This window comes from Hyperoodon ampullatus, assembly GCF_949752795.1.
Source record: "Hyperoodon ampullatus genome assembly, chromosome: X".
Taxonomy (NCBI): domain Eukaryota; kingdom Metazoa; phylum Chordata; class Mammalia; order Artiodactyla; family Ziphiidae; genus Hyperoodon; species Hyperoodon ampullatus.
The window spans coordinates 16,869,945-16,887,520 of NC_136913.1; the positions used below are offsets into that span (position 1 = coordinate 16,869,945).

Consider the following 17,576-nt stretch of genomic DNA (forward strand, 5'->3'; position numbering starts at 1 on the left):
CACTGGACTAAACTCTTCACCTGTAGTATCTCATTTCATCCTCATAGTAACTCTGTGAAGGAGGGAGGTGTGTTCATTTATCCATCTGTCTTTTTTCAGTTGAATCACAGGTGGAGAAGGTGGAGTGAATCATACTTCTCAGTATGTTGTACATTGTCATCATTGGTCTGTGCAAGGCCCTTTCTTATGGTAGTTAGTTCATTAGTTTACTCCCTTTTAACCATATACTCTATGCTCATTCATTCACCCACCCCCCACAAATAACCAATCTCTTATTTTTAGTATCTTTTCCTTTCTGTATATTCTTACGAAACGTATATTGTGGTTTCGTGTGCGTGTATTTTAAATTTATATAAAATGGCATCATGTTATATTCCATTCTGTCTCTAACTTTTTGATAACTGTTCTAACTGAAGCACTATATTTTTTTTTTTTTTTTTTTTTTTTTTTTTTTGCGGTACGCGGGCCTCTCACTGTTGTGGCCTCTCCCGTTGCGGAGCACAGGCTCCGGATGCGCAGGCTCAGCGGCCATGGCTCACGGGCCCAGCCGCTCCGCGGCATATGGGATCCTCCCAGACCGGGGCACGAACCCGTATCCCCTGCATCGGCAGGCGGACTCTCAACCACTGCGCCACCAGGGAGGCCCGAAGCACTATATTTTGAAGACCCATCCATGTTGCTATATATCGCTTCCAGTTGTGGCATAATATTCCATGGTGTACACCCACCACAGTCACATCTTCTCCTTCCTAGCAGTGGACAGCCAGGTTGCATTGGTGTCAAACTCCCTACGGCCGCCAACAAAGAAGCATTGTATCCCCGTATGTCTCCTTTATGGACTGTGTGAGAATTGCTTCGGGATATATAATGAAGAATGGAATTGCTACTTCATAGGGCGTACATTGACTTCAAATAGTGCCAGACGAGGAAACTGAAGCTTTGAGAGTTCTAATAACTTTCCCAAAATCACATAGACAGTAGTCAGCAGAGTTGGGATTCAAATTCAGGCTCCAAAAATGCCACTCTTGATGACTGGGTCATCATTATTCCTGAGTATTTGAGACTTGAGGACATTGTACAAAAACATAAAGGAACATCTTGTTGTCTGTAGTTTTTATGTTCTTAGAACCTAGGAATCCACGTGGACTGATTTTTTCTGAAGCACTTACCTTCCCCCCATAGCTCCAGAGTAACTGTTTTTCTTTCCCTTTCGTATCCTGTGGGTCTGCAGTGCTAAAAGCCGCATTGGTCATCCAGAACTGGTACCGAGGTCATAGGGCTCAGTTGAAGACCAGACAATGCCATGCCCTCACCATCTTCCAGTCCATCGAATACGCTGATGAACAAGGCCAATTGGAGGTCTGTTTTGCAAGCTTGTCTCTTATTTTGGTAAAATGCTTCCCTTTACCCCTTTTATTGAAAGAATGAAAGTTTGAGTGCATTTTAAGCTGAGGAACCTTGGTGAAAGACTTTTATAGAAGATATAGTGACATTGTTTTGGAACTAGCTACTGAGAGAGTATGATTTGGGAAGAGGATGGTGTTTTTCAGGTTTGAAGTTCATATTTTTAAGAGGGCTACCAGATGTCTAGTTACCTAGTAAAAAATGGTCTTATTCTGTTTTTTTGGTATGTGCCCTAATAGTAAAGTTGTTACTTTATGAAGTAAAAAAATTACTTTAAGGAGTTAAATAAATGGAAGAATCTCCTGGGAGCAGGGAGCACACATATGAAAATTCTAGAAGAAAATATAAATGGGTGAGGAAGGACTTTGTCGAGCTTGCAAAAGCGGTATGTAAATCCAGCTTTAATGCTTTTTAATAGAAAAAAAGTACTTTTACCAATAAAAAGATCTTGGAAAGATCTAGTATAACATATTTGTTAATGAAAAAATCAACTTGTGGAAAAATATGAAGAGTTTTATCCCGTATATGTGAAAGATAATGAAACATACTGTAAAAGTCTGGAAAAAGATATACAGAAAGTATTTACTGTGGTTATTTCTGGGGAGAAGCATGGTTGGTGGGTGGAAGTGGGTAGAAGGGGACTTCTCATTTTCATTCTGTATCATTTGTAGTTTTCAACAATCATATATTTATAAATTTAGCACATAATAAACATAATTAAAATAAAAATAATAAATAAAAATAATAAATATTTAAAATAATTAAAATTTCAAAAAGAAAGAAATTGCTGAATTTATTCTTGGTAGCTATAAAAATTATATACTATGATTCAGTCAGGTATTCCTTTAGAAGTTCACAGCATTGACTGTCCTTTTAAGTACTGTAGAATATAGTGATGGAGACAAAGGGAGGGTGAGCTCTCAAATTGATACGCTTTGTACACAGACATTCCAGTATTAGTACATTCTTTAAATATTGAGTCTTCTTTAATAACAAATTTATTGGGATACAATTCACCCATTTAAAGTAGAAAATTCGAGCCTGAACCAAGATGGTGGAGTAGAAGGACATGCTCTCACTCCCTCTTGTGAGAACACCAGAATCAGAAGTAGCTGCTGGACAGTCATTGACAGGAAGACACTGGAACTCACCAAAAAAGATGCCCCACATCCAAAGACAAAGGAGAAGCCACAATGAGATGGTAGGAGGGGCGCGATCACAGCAAAATCTAATCCCATAACTTCTGGGTGGGTGACTCACAGACTGGAGAACACTTATACCACAGAAGTCCACCCACTCGAGTGAAGGTTCTGAGCTGCACGTCAGGCTTCCCAACCTGGGATTCCGGCAACGGGAGGAGGAATTCCTAGAGAATCAGACTTTGAAGCCTAGTGGGATTTGATTGCAGGACTTTGACAGGACTGGGGGAAACAGAGACTCCACTCTTGGAGGGCACATACAAAGTAGTGTGTGCAGTGGGACCCAGGGGAAGGAGCAGTGACCCCAGGGGAGACTGAACCAGACATACCTGCTAGTGTTGGAGGGCCTCCTGCAGAGGCGGGGGGTGGCTGTGGCTCACTGTGGGGACAAGGAGACTGGCAGCAGAAGTTCTGGGAAGTACTCCTTGGCATGAGCCCTCCCAGAGTCCGCCATTAGCCCCACCAAAGAGCCCAGGTAGGCTCCAGTGTTGGGTTGCCTCAGGCCAAACAATCAACAGGGAGGGAACCCAGCCCCACCCATCAGCAGTCAAGCAGATTAAAGTTTTACTGTGCTCTGCCCACCAGAGCAAACAGGCAGCTCTACCCACCACCAGTCCCTCCCATCAGGAAACCTGCACAAGCCTCTTAGATAGCCTCATCCACCAGAGGGCAGACAGCAGAAGCAAGAAGAACTACAATCCTGCAGCCTGTGAAACAAAAACCACATTCACAGAAAGATAGACAAGATGAAAAGGCAGAGGGCTATGTACCAGATGAAGGAACAAGGTAAAACCCCAGAAAAACAACTAAATGAGGTGGAGATAGGCAACCTTCCAGACAAAGAATTCAGAATAATGATAGTGAAGATGATCCAGGACCTCGGAAAAAGAATGGAGGCAAAGATCGAGAAGAGGCAAGAAATGTTTAACAAACATCTAGAAGAATTAAAGAACAAACAAACAGAGATGAACAATACAATAACTGAAATGAAAACTACACTAGAAGGAATCAATACCAGAATAACTGAAGCAGAAGAACGGATAAGTGACCTAGAAGACAGAATGGTGGAATTCACTGCTGCGGAACAGACTAAAGAAAAAAGAATGAAAAGAAATGGAGACTGCCTAAGAGACCCCTGGGACAGCATAAAAGGCAACAACATTCGCATTATAGGGGTCCCAGAAGGAGAAGAGAGAGAGAAAGGACCAGAGAAGATATTTGAAGAGATTATAGGGGAAAACTTCCCTAACATGGGAAAGGAAATAGCTACCCAAGTCCAGTAAGTGCAGAGAGACCCATACAGGATAAACCCAAGGAGAAACACGCCAAGACACATAGTAATCAAACTGGCAAAAATTAAAGACAAAGAAAAATTACTGAAAGCAACAAGGGAAAAACAACAAATAACATAAAAGGGAACTCCCATAAGGTTAACAGCTGATCTCTCAGCAGAAACTCTACAAGCCAGAAGGGAGTGGCATGATATACTTAACGTGATGAAAAGGAAGAACCTACAACCAAGATTACTCTACCGGGTAAGGATCTCATTCAGATTTGATGGAGAAATCAAAAGCTTTACAGACAAGCAAAAGCTAAGAGAATTCAGCACCACCAAACCAGCTCTACAACAAATGCTAAAGGAACTTCTCTAAGTGGAAAACACAAGAGAAGAAAAGGACCTACAAAAACAAACCCAAAACAATTAAGACAATGGTATAGGAACATACCTATCCATAATTACCTTAAACGTGAGTGGATTAAACGCTCCAACCAAAAGACACAGGCTTGCTGAATGGATACAAAAACAAGATCCATATATATGCTGTCTACAAGAGACCCACTTCAGACCTAGGGACACATACAGACTGAAAGTGAGGGGATGGAAAAAGATATTCCATGCAAATGGAAATCAAAAGAAAGCTGGCGTAGCAATACTCATATCAGATAAAATAGACTTTAAAATAAAGAATGTTGCAAGAGACAAGGAAGGACACTACATAGTGATCAAAGGGATCAATCCAAGAAGAAGATATAACAATTATAAATATATATGTGCCCAACATAGGAGCACCTCAATACATAAGGTAACTGCTAACAGCTGTAAAAGAGGAAATCGACAGTAACACAATAATAGTGGGGGACTTTAACACCTCACTTACACCAATGGACCAAAATGGAAATAAATAAGAAAACAGAAGCTTTAAATGAAACAATAGACCAGATAGATTAATTGGTATTTATAGGACATTCCATCCAAAAACAGCAGATTACATGTTCTTCTCAAGTGCGCACGGAACATTCTCCAGGATAGATCACATCTTGGGTCACAAATCAAGCCTCAGAAAATTTAAGAAAACTGAAATCATATCAAGCATCTTTTCTGACCACAACACTATGACATTAGAAATGAATTACAGGGGAAAAACGTAAAAAACACAAACACATGGAGACTAAACACTACATTACTAAATAACCAAGAGATCACTGAAGAAATAAAAGAGGAAATCAAAAAAGACCTAGAGACAAATGACAATGAAAACAGGACAATCCAAAACCTATGGGATGCAGCAAAAGCAGTTCTAAGAGGGAAGTTTATAGCTATACAAGCCTACCTCAAGAAACAAGAAAAATCTCAAATAAACAATCTAACCTTACACCTAAAGGAAGTAGAGAAAGAAGAACAAACAAAATCAAAGTTAGCAGAAGGAAAGAAATCATAAAGATCAGAGCAGAAATAAATGAAATAGAAACAAAGAAAACAATAGCAAAGATCAATAAAACTAAAACTGGTTCTTTGAGAAGATAAACAAAATTGATAAACTATTAGCAAGGCTCATCAAGAAAAAGAGGGAGAGGACTCAAATCAATAAAATTAGAAATGAAAAAGGAGAAGTTACAACAGACACCACAGAAATACAAAGCATCCTAAGAGACTACTACAAGCAACTCTACGCCAATAAAATGGACAACCTGGAAGAAATGGACAAATTCTTAGAAAGGTATAACCTTCCAAGACTGAACCAGGAAGAAACAGAAAATAGGAACAGACCAATCACAAGTAATGAAATTGAAACTGTGATTAAAAATCTTCCAACAAACAAAAGTCCAGGACCAGATGGCTTCACAGGTGAATGCTATCAAACATTTAGAGAAGAGCTAACACCATCCTTCTCAAACTCTTCCAAAAAATTGCAGAGGAAGGAACACTCCCAAACTCATTCTATGAGGCCACCATCACCCTGATACCAAAACCAGACAAAGATACTACAAAAAAAGAAAATTACAGACCAATATCACTGATGAATATAGATGCAAAAATCCTCAACAAAATACTAACAAACAGAATCCAACAACACATTAAAAGGATCATACACCATGATCAAGTGGGATTTATCCCAGGGATGCAAGGATTCTTCAATATACGCAAATCAATCAATGTGATACACCATATTAACAAGCTGAAGATTAAAAACCATATGACCATCTCAATAAATGCAGAAAAAGCTTTTGACAAAATTCAACACCCATTTATGATAAAAAACTCTCCAGAAAGTGGGCATAGAGGGAACTTACCTCAACATAATAAAGGCCATATATGACAAGCCTGCAGCAAACATCATTCTCACTGGTTAAAGACTGAAAGCATTTCCTCTAAGATCAGGAACAAGACAAGGATGTCCACTCTCACCGCTATTATTCAACATAGTTTTGGAAGTCCTAGACACAGCAATCAGAGAAGAAAAAGAAATAAAAGGAATCCAAATTGGAAAAGAAGAAGTAAAACTGTCACTGCAGATGACATGATACTATACATAGAGAATCCTAAAGATGCCACCAGAAAACTACTAGAGCTAATCAATGGATTTGGTAAAGTTGCAGGATACAAAATTAATGCACAGAAATCTCTTGCATTCCTATACACTAATGATGAAAAATCTGAAAGGGAAATTAAGGAAACACTCCCATTTACCATTGCAACAAAAAGAATAAAATACCTAGGAATAAACTTTCCTAGGGAGACAAAAGACCTGTATGCAGAAAACTATAAGACACTAATGAAAGAAATTAAAGATGATACCAACAGATGGAGAGATATACCATGTTCTTGGATTGGAAGAATCAATATTGTGAAAATGACTATACTACCCAAAGCAACCTATAGATTCAATGCAATCCCTATCAAATTACCAATGGCATTTTTTATGGAACTAGAACAAAAAATCTTAAAATTTGTATGGAGTCACAAAAGACCCCGAAGAGCCAAAGCAGTCTTGAGGGAGAAAAACGGAGCTGGAGGAATCAGACTCCCTGACTTCAGACTGTACTACAAAGCTACAGTAATGAAGACAATATGGTACTGGCACAAAAACAGAAACATAGATCAGTGGAACAAGATAGAAAGCCCAGAGGTAAACCCACGCCCCTATGGTCAACTAATCTATGACAAAGGAGGCAAGGATATACAATGGAGAAAAGAAAGTCTCTTCAATAAGTGGTGCTGGGAAAACTGGACAGCTACATGTAAAAGAATGAAATTAGAACACTTGCTAACACCATACACAAAACTAAACTCAAAATGGATTTGAGACCTAAGTGTAAGACCGGACGCTATAAAACTCTTAGAGGAAAACATAGGAAGAGCACCCTTTGACATAAATCACAGCAAGATCTTTTTTGATCCACCTGCTACAGTAATGGAAATAAAAACAAAAATAAACAAATGGGACCTAATGAAACTTCAAAGCTTTTGCACAGCAAAGGAAACCATAAACAAGACGAAAAGACAACCCTCAGAATGGGAGAAAATATTTGCAAATGAATCAACGGACAAAGGATTAATCTCCAAAATATATAAACAGCTCATGCAGCTCAATATTAAAAAAAGAAACAATCCAATCCAAAAATGGGCAGAAGACCTAAATAGACATTTCTCTAAAGAAGATATACAGATGGCCAAGAAGCACATGAAAAGCTGCTCAACATCACTAATTATTAGAGAAATGCAAATCAAAACTACAATGAGGTATCACCTCACACCAGTTAGAATGGGCATCATCAGAAAATCTACAAACTACAAATGCTGGAGAGGGTGTGGAGAAAAGGGAACCTTCTTGCGCTGTTGGTGGCATTGTCAACCTATGTAGCCACTATGGGGAACATTATGGAGGTTCCTTAAAAAAGTAAAAATAGAATTACCATACGATCCAGCAATCCCACTACTGGGCATATACCCAGAGAAAACCACAATTCAAAAAGACACATGCACCCCAATGTTCATTGCAGCACTATTTACAACAGCCAGGTCATGGAAGCAACCTAAATGCCCATCGACAGACAAATGGATAAAGAAGGTGTGGTACATATATACAATGGAATATTACTCAGCCATAAAAAGGAACGAAATTGGGTCATTTGTAGAGACGTGGATGGATCTAGAGACTGTCATACAGAGTAAAGTAAGTGAGAAAGAGAAAAACAAATATCGTATATTGATGTATATATGTGGAACCTAGAAGAATGTACAGATGAACCATTTTGCAGGGAAGAAATTGAGACACAGATGTAGAGAACAAACGTATGGACACCAAGTGGGGAAGGCCGCGGTGGGGTGGAGGTGGTGGTGGGATGAATTGGGCGATTGGGATTGACGTGTATACACTGATGTGAATAAAATTGATGACTAATAAGAACCTGCTGTATAAAAAAAAATAAAATTAAAAAATTAAAAAAATAATAATAAAGTAGAAAATTCAATGGTCTTTAGTTTATTCACAAAATTGTTGTGCAATCATCACCACAATATATTTTAGAACATTTTCATCACCCCCCCAACCAAAGGGAAAAAAAAAAAGCACCTCTATACTGATTAGCACTCACTCCCCATTCCCGCCCTCTTCCCAGCCCCTGGCAACTACTAATCTGTTTTTGTCTTTATGGATTTGGCTCTTCAGGCCATTTCAAATAAATGGAATCATACAATATGCGATCCTTTGTGACTGGCTTCTTTCATTTAGCATAATGTCTTCAAGGTTCGTCCATGTTGTAGCATGTATCAATAGTTCATTCCTCTTTATTGCTGAATATTATTCTGTTGTATAGATATAGCACATTTTGTTTATCCTTTCCTCAGTGGATAACTCATTTGGGTTGCTTCCACTTTTTTGGCTGTTATGAATAATGCTACTATGAATATTTGTGTGCAAGTTTTTCTGTGAACATATTTGTTCAGTTCTCTTGGGTATATACCTAGGAGTGGAATTTTTGGGTCATCGAGTAAAAAGTGGGTGGGAAGTAGGTATTTTGCCATTTTTTTTCTTTTAGCTAATTACAATTTGAAGACAGTTGTTTGTGCTTCATGTTCTTTGGCAAAAATATTTCTGAGAGGAAATATAATAATAATGAAATGAAACAACCCTCTTTCTGCTAATGACCTAATATTTTAATCTGAGCTATGCATCAGAATCACTTATGGATTTTCATAGCCACAGATGGCTGGGTTCCAGCCCAAAGATATTTACTCAGGCTCTATATTTTTAAAAATCTGCTTAAAAAATTATGCAAGTGATTTAAAAATATTTTAAAAATTTTATCAGAGAAGGGGACAGTGGTTTAACCTTCTTATGTAAACTTTTCTGGAACAAAAGTATACAAATTACAGGAAAGTACACAAATGATAAGTATATGACTTAATAAATTTTCTCAGAGTAAACTCAGCCTTGTAACATGCACCCAGAACAAGAAATAAAACATTATCATAGCCACAGAAGCCCCCTCCTGTTCTCCGCCACTCACTACCCAATCCCTGCACCCTCGTCACTACTTTCCTGCCTTCTACCTCCTAGATTAGTTTTGCTTGTTTTTGAACTTCTCTGTATAAGTGAAAGCATACAGTTTTGCTTCTTTTACTCAGCTTTATATTTGTGAGTCATCCATTTGGTCATTCTTATTGCTGAATAATATTTAATTTTATGAATATACCAAAATTTATCCATTCTATTGTTTATGGATATTTGAGTTGTTTTCAGTTTTGGTAATTTAAATGGTTCTACTATGCACATTCTTGTACTTGTCCTTTTTAGTGAACATATGTATTCTTTTCTTTTGCTATATACTCATTTTCAGTTATCTATTGCTGTATAATAAACCACCCCAAAATTTAGTGCTTTAAAACAACAACCATTTTATTGCTTGTGATTCTGTGGGTCAGGCATTTGAAGGGCTCAGTGGGGCTGGCTTGTCTTTGTTGCACGTGCTGTCAGTTGGGCTCACTCAACTTAGCTGGGCTGGAGAGGGAGGTCCAAATGGTTTTCTCACATGTTTGCAACTTTGGTGTGGGCTATGAGCTTGGATACCTCAGTTCTCCTCATGCAGCCTCTCTGTCCAACAGGATATCTTGGACTTCTTTACATGGCAGCTAGATCCCAAGAGGGCAAAGGCAGAAGCCACAAGGCCTCTTTAGGCCTCTGCTCTGGAACTCACACAAAATCAGTTCTGCCATATCCTACTGGTCAAAGCAAGTCACAAGGCTAGGTGCAGATTCAGAGGGGTTAGCAAAGATCCATCTCTTGCAGGGAGCAGTAGCAGCAGCATTATCTTGTAAAGGGATATGAATACAAGGAGACGTGATTCGTTGGGGACCATTATTATAAAGATGTACCACAAGCCAGGAAAGGAAGTTTGGAGTTATAGGGCATGCATATGGTCAGCTTTATTAGGTACTGATAAACAGTTTTACAAAATTGTTGTACCAAGTTATACTGCCAACAGTGTATGAGAGTTCCAGTTGTTCAGTATCTTTGTCAACACTTGAAATTATCAGTCCTTTTCATTTTAGCCATTCTGGTGGGTATGTAGTAGTATCACATTTCTGCTTTAATTTGCATTCCCCTGGTGAGCAGAGAAGTTGCTCACCTGTTTGAATGTTTAGCAGTCACGTGGACATCCCATATGGCAAAGTGCCTATTCAGGTCTTTTGCCCATTTTTCTATTGGGTATCTGCCTTTTTCTTACCAATTTGTAAGAGTTCTGTAGGTATTCTAAATATGAGAATGTGAATCTTTGTTAGATAACTTTATTGCAAATATCTGTTCCTAGTCTTTGGCTTTTATCCATCCCCCTAGCCTTTAATCTTTAAATGATGTCTTTTGATGAGCAGACATTCTTGATTTTAATGTAGTACAATTTTTTTCTTTTATGGTTAGTGCTTTCTGTATCCTGCTTAAGAAACCCTTGCCTGATATGAGTGTGTGCACATGTGTGTGTGTCTATGTGTGCTCATTTGTGCAAAAATAAATACAGGAGAAACCTACAGGGTAAATCAGAAACTAATGGCATTATTTACCTACAGGAAATGGAGGGATGGGTGGGAGCAGGGCAGAAAGAATGGGGAGAATGAGGTTTGGGTAGGAGGGATGAGGGGAAAGTGACACATCTCTGAGAATAACTTTTTGTAGTTCTGACTCTTAGAACCATGATAATGTTTCACATCCCTAAAAAAAAAAAAAAATTAATTAAAAACAGGAAGAGAGAGAGAATGTGATTCCCAAGTAGAATATACACTGTGACAAATGAACTTAATTGTATTACAAATGAATAACCATCACACAAAGGAGGTGGGGAAAAAACAAAATAACCTAAGTGACATTGGAAAATAGCATTTAATCATAATATGCCTTGATGAGGTTTCATTTTTATTTATCTTGTGTGGGGTTTGCTGAGCTTCTGTTATATCTAAGTTGATATTTTTGTCAGGTTTAGGAAATTTTCATCCATTAATTATTTAAAATATCTTTCTTTTCAAGTCTAAATATCTTTTTCTTTGTGAATCCTTGGCTTTTAAACTTAGAAGGCCCTGAAATATTTAAAATGTGGATTACTATGGCTGTTTTTCTAGATTTTTTATGATTTGACTTTTTAAAGTTTTAACATTTCATAAATTTTGAATTTTTGATATTAAACTAAAAAAGGAAATTTTGATGCCTAGTGGTTGAGAATAATTAAAAAACACACCTACGAAGAAAATGTCCAAGTAGTTAACCAAATTTTCCCCACGACATTTATTTCATAATGTATCTTTTCACCATGTTTTGTAGTGCCTCCTTCATAATATATTCATTTAAAAGTGTGTAATAGGGCATATTTCCGGGCTGTCTGTTATCTTATACATCTGTCTATTATAGAGTCCTAGAATCATACTGATTTAGTTATTATATGTATCAGAAAAAGAGATTTACAGATTATTGCTGTATGTTGATTTCACTTTCAAAATTTTTTCCAGCTTTATTAAAATATAATTAACATATAACATTATATAAGTTTAAGGTGTACAGTATGATTTCTTATATGCATATATTGCAAAATGATTACCACAATGTTAGTTAACACATGCATCAATTCACATAGTTACGATTTTGTGTGTGTGTGGTGAGAGCTTTTAAAATGTACTCTCTTAGCATCTTTCAATATACAATAGAGTATTATTGACTAGAGTCACCATACTGTACATTACTGTAGATTGCTTTCTGATGACCCTTTTTGGTGGGAAAGTTCAAGACAACCTCCACCTAGGCCTGTTTGGCAGAAGTGCTATGATCCCTAAGCAGGGTATATTTAGGGACCGGAAGGTCACTTAACATTTCCAGATACCAGGGCCAGTTTAATGGTTTTAACTCTGAGGCACAGAGTATGCTGAGACATTCTGGGTGTTCCAAAGGTTAGAGGTGACCTACATGTCCTACTGCTTGCTCAAAGCCAATTCATAGGACTTGATGGGGAGACACTGCACATCCATTCCCCAGTCTGATTTTTCACATCAGCCTCCTCCCACAGGTAGAAAGCCAAAGCTGCTATATACATAGCAACAGGTTTAAACAGAGTCTGGTGGAAGTGGGGAGTGGGATGGAGTGAGTGGAAGTGTTGTTTTGACTTTTCTTTCTGCTTCCCAGATCACTCAAAATGTCCTATCAAGCCAGGTATTTTATATTTTTTGTTGCTATGGTGAATAAGATATTTCCCCCACTATATCTCCCTAATGATTATTGGTAGTATTTAGTAAAGCGTTCGGTTTATGTCTGTTTATTTTGTATTGTGATACTACTGAACAGTAACATTAAATAATAATAATAGTTATTATTACTACTCATATTTATTAAATGCCATGTACCATGTCTTTTAAGTGCTTTAAGTATATCATTTCATTTAGTTTTCATGACAAACCAGTGGAATTAGTATTCTCATCCCCCTTCTGTGGATGAGAATACTGAGGCTTATAAGATAACCTCCCAAGGTTATTCATCTTATCAGTGGTGAAGCTGTGATTCAAACCAGTGAGATTAACCACTGTATTATTTTAAATCTCTTATTAATTCTGGGAGTTTTTCAGTTGATTTCCTTGAGTGTAGATATTTAATCACACTGGTCACAAGTAACTTTATTTTTATATCTTTCTATCCAAGAGTCACTGCTCTTATTTTGGCTTCATGTTTTATTATATTTGCTGGAGATAGCAGAAATGTGTTAAAATGAAACAGTGAAAGTGGGCATCCTCGTTTTGTTAATGATTTAATGGAAAAACCATTACCATTGATTTAAATTTTTAAAAATACGTTAAGGAGGTATCCTTCCATTCCTAGTTTTCTAAGTTTTTAAAAAAATCAAGAACAGGTGTTGAATTTTACAAAATGTCATTTTGGCATCTATTGAACTTATTGTATGGACACTCATGATTTTAATCCAGATTCATAATTGAGAAATGAAATAACTATAAACATAGTTCAATTTGTGCTTTTCTTTTTCCAGCAACGTCTGGAGCTTGTATTCAAAGTGACATGCAGGTGGTAGAGGCAGAATTTTTTTTTTTTTTTTTAATTATGGGCTTTAGATTTTTCCTAGTCCAGGTTTTGAGTCTGTACTGGGCAAAAGAAAAGATTGTGTGTAGGGGGTATTTTTGAAGTATTTTCTTTAGAACAACTTGTTAAGGCATTATTCAGTTATAAGTCAAGATTTTATTATATTTAATTACTATAGATTCATGTTGACAGAATTGTAAACCAAATAGGTATGGATTAATTCTAATCACATGTTGCACAAATATTCTTATAGCTGGCATTCATTAAATTATTATTATTAGTTATAATAGTTACAGCCCACAAGGACAGTACTTGCGTTTGAAATGTTAACGCTTTTGATTGTTTTCACATAAGATGCACGTTAGCTACCCACGTTAGGAAGAAAATCTGTTATTCTTTTTTTATGTGGATAAAAACCAGCAGAAGGATTATGATTTGATGTTTATTGATATTTCATATTGAGTAGTTTTGATTAAGAATGGTTTAGGGGACTTCCCTGGTGGCGCAGTGGTTAAGAATCCGCCTGTCAATGCAGGGGACACAGGTTTGAGTCCTGGTCCGGGAAGATCCCACATGCCGCGGAGCATCTAAGCCCGTGCACCACAACGACTGAGCCTGCGCTCTAGAGCCCACGAGCCACAACTACTGAGCCCACGTGCCACAACTGCTGAAGCCCAGGCGCCTAGAGCCCATGCTCCGCAGCAATGAGAAGCCGGCGCACCGCAACAAAGAGTAGTCCCTGCTTGCCGCAACTAGAGAAAGCCTGCGCACAGCACCGAAGACCCAATGCAGGCAAAACTAAATTAAAAAAAAAAAAAAGAATTGGTTTAGGGAATTCCCTGGTGGCCCAGTGGTTAATACTCCGTGCTTCCACTGCAGGGGGCCCAGGTTCAATCCCTGGTTGGGGAATCAAGATCCTGCAAGCTGCACGGCAAGGCCAAAAAAAAAAGAAAAAAAGAAAAAAAAATTGGTTTAGGGAAATGGTGCTTTTTCATATATTTATCACTGAACTTAATGTAAGGCCAGAAACTATCAAACTCTTAGAGGAAAACATAGGCAGAACACTCTATGACATAAATCACAGCAAGATCCTTTTGGACCCACCTCCTAGAGAAATGGAAACAAAAACAAAGATAAACAAATGGGACCTAATGAAACTTCAAAGCTTTTGCACAGCAAAGGAAACCATAAACAAGACCAAAAGACAACCCTCAGAATGGGAGAAAATATTTGCAAATGAAGCAACTGACAAAGGATTAATCTCCAAAATTTATAAACAGCTCATGCAGCTCAATAGCAAAAAAACAAACAACCCAATCCAAAAATGGGCAGAAGACTTAAATAGGCATTTCTCCAAAGAAGATATACAGACTGCCAACAAACACATGAAAGAATGCTCAACATCATTAATCATTAGAGAAATGCAAATCAAAACTACAATGAGATATCATCTCACACCAGTCAGAATGGCCATCATCAAGAAATCTAGAAACAATAAATGCTGGAGAGGGTGTGGAGAAAAGGGAACACTCTTGCACTGCTGGTGGGAATGTGAATTGGTACAGCCACTATGGAGAACAGTATGGAGGTTCCTTAAAAAACTAAAAATAGAACTACCATATGATCCAGCAATCCCACTACTAGGCATATACCCTGAGAAAACCATAATTCAAAAAGAGACATGTACCAAAATGTTCATTGCAGCTCTATTCACAATAGCCCGGAGCTGGAAACAACCTAAGTGTCCATCATCGGATGAATGGATAAAGAAGATGTGGCACATATATACAATGGAATATTACTCAGCCATAAAAAGAAACGAAACTGAGCTATTTGTAATGAGGTGGATAGACCTAGAGTCTGTCATACAGAGTGAAGTAAGTCAGAAAGAGAAAAACAAATACCGTATGCTAACACATATATATGGAATTAAAAAAAAATGTCATGAAGAACCTAGGGGTAAAACGGGAATAAAGACACAGACCTACTTGAGAATGGACTTGAGGATATGGGGAGGGGGAAGGGTAAGCTGTGACAAAGCGAAAGAGAGGCATGGACATATATACACTACCAAACATAAGGTAGATAGATAGTGGGAAGCAGCCGCAGAGCACAGAGAGATCAGCTCGGTGCTTTGTGACCGCCTGGAGGGGTGGGATGGGGAGGGTGGGAGGGAGGGAGATGCATGAGGGAAGGGATGTGGGAACAGATGTATATGTATGACTGATTCACTTTGTTATAAAGCAGAAACTAATTAAAAAAAATGTTAAAAAAAATAAATATTTATCACTGAACTTATAAGAAATGAGGGCCATCAAATGTATGAGAGGAAGGGCCAGACTGAACTTTTTTTTTTTTTAAGAAGAAAAGCAATATTTTTATTATGGTCTTAAATAACAAGATTGAGTTTTAATAACCAGAACTGGTGGAATTGACTTGATGTGTCAGTTAGCTGTTGAGAAAGGGAAAGTTGACAGAACATTGGTGAAGGCAATGATCGGGAAAAGAAAATCAGTTCTTGTTTATACCTCACCAGTTGGGATTTCTCAGTAAGGTAGTTATAAGATGATATAGTGCGGGAATAAAGATGCAGACCTACTAGAGAATGGACTTGAGGATATGGGGAGGGGGAAGGGTAAGCTGTGACAAAGCGAGAGAGTGGCATGGACATATATACACTACCAAACGTAAAATAGATAGCTAGTGGGAAGCAGCCGCATAGCACAGGGAGATCAGCTCGGTGCTTTGTGACCACCTAGAGGGGTGGCATAGGGAGGGTGGGAAGGAGATGCAAGAGGGAGGGGATGTGGGGACATATGTATATGTATAGCTGATTCACTTTGTTATAAAGCAGAAACTAACACACCATTGTAAAGCAATTATACTCCAGTAAAGATGTTAACCAAAAAAAAGATGATATAGTGAAACTGCTGAGGTTGTTTTTGGTTTTGTTTGGTTGGTTGTTGTTGTTGTTTTCCCAAGAGGAGCCTGATTTTTCAGTAAGTAAAGCTGGGAAGAAGAAAGGTTTTTTTTTTGGAGTAAGATGCTATTCTAAGAAAGACTACCAAGTAGAAATGATCATTAAGATAGTCAAGTAGAATATTTTGGCTTTTCTGCCTACAAAATGAACCTGAGATAAAATTTACCAAGATGCTCTGCATTTCTAGTTTTCAAACATAAAATGAAATAATTAAGTTTTCTCAAATCACAAGCCAAATCCAAATGAGAAAAATAAGCACTGCTGGACCACATTGAAGACAGACATTATTACTCCTAAATTTAACTTCTTATAAAACATCATCAATTAACACCAAGAAATATTGGAGTACACAGTAATTTAGAAAACATTTTTAAATTACCAAATATTATGACTTTAGAAAAAAATTTCAAGTTTAATTTTTAATTGTAATCTCAGCATAACTGAATAATGAGACACAATGTATTCTATCTACATCTGCTAGCATCATACCTTCCAAACCTATAGAGAACTTCTTATTCATTTATTTATTTATTTTTGGCTGCATTGGGTCTTAGTTGCTGCATGTGGGCTTTCTCTACTTGCGGTGAGCAGGGGCTACTCTTCGTTGTGGGGTGCAGTCTTCTCATTGCAGTGTTTTCTCGTTGCGGAGCACGGGCTCTAGGCGGTGCGGGTTTCGGTAGTTGTGGCACATGGGCTCAGTAGTTGTGGCTCACAGTCTTAGTTGCTCCGTGGCATGTGGGATCTTCCCAGACCAGGCAGGGCTTCAACCCGTGTCCCCTGCATCGGCAGGCGGATTCTCAACCACTGCACCACCAGGGAAGCCCTAGAGAACTTCTAATTAATGAGCTTAGTAGCAATTCAGTATTAATGAGCTGAAGAGTATGTCATTGTCCTCTCTATCAGTTATCTGTTACTGCAATAATACTGTGTATTAAACAACTATAATAGCTCAGTAACATGTAATAAACATTTCTTTTTGCTCACAAGTGTACAGATCAGCTGAGCACTTCTGCTGATCTTGGCAGGCTTGATTTGGCAGTTTTTTGGGTCTTGGTTGGAGTTCACTCATGTGTTTACAGGTCTGCTGGCAGGTGGCTGATGTAGGATGGCCGTGGCTTGGGTGACTCAGCTGTGCTCCACATGGTC

At 38.0% G+C, this 17,576-nt stretch overlaps 1 protein-coding gene across 1 annotated transcript in view; it reads left to right on the forward strand.

The window, feature by feature from the left end:
• Positions 1–17,576, forward strand: part of PPEF1 (protein phosphatase with EF-hand domain 1) — a gene marked incomplete at its 3' end in the record, with an annotated part of 102,726 nt that overhangs the window by 15,866 nt on the left and 69,284 nt on the right. Inside the window, exon 2 of the mRNA XM_079727965.1 lies at positions 1,232–1,376. Coding sequence (XP_079584091.1) covers positions 1,232–1,376 — 145 coding nt within the window. The remainder of the gene's footprint in view (positions 1–1,231; positions 1,377–17,576) is intronic.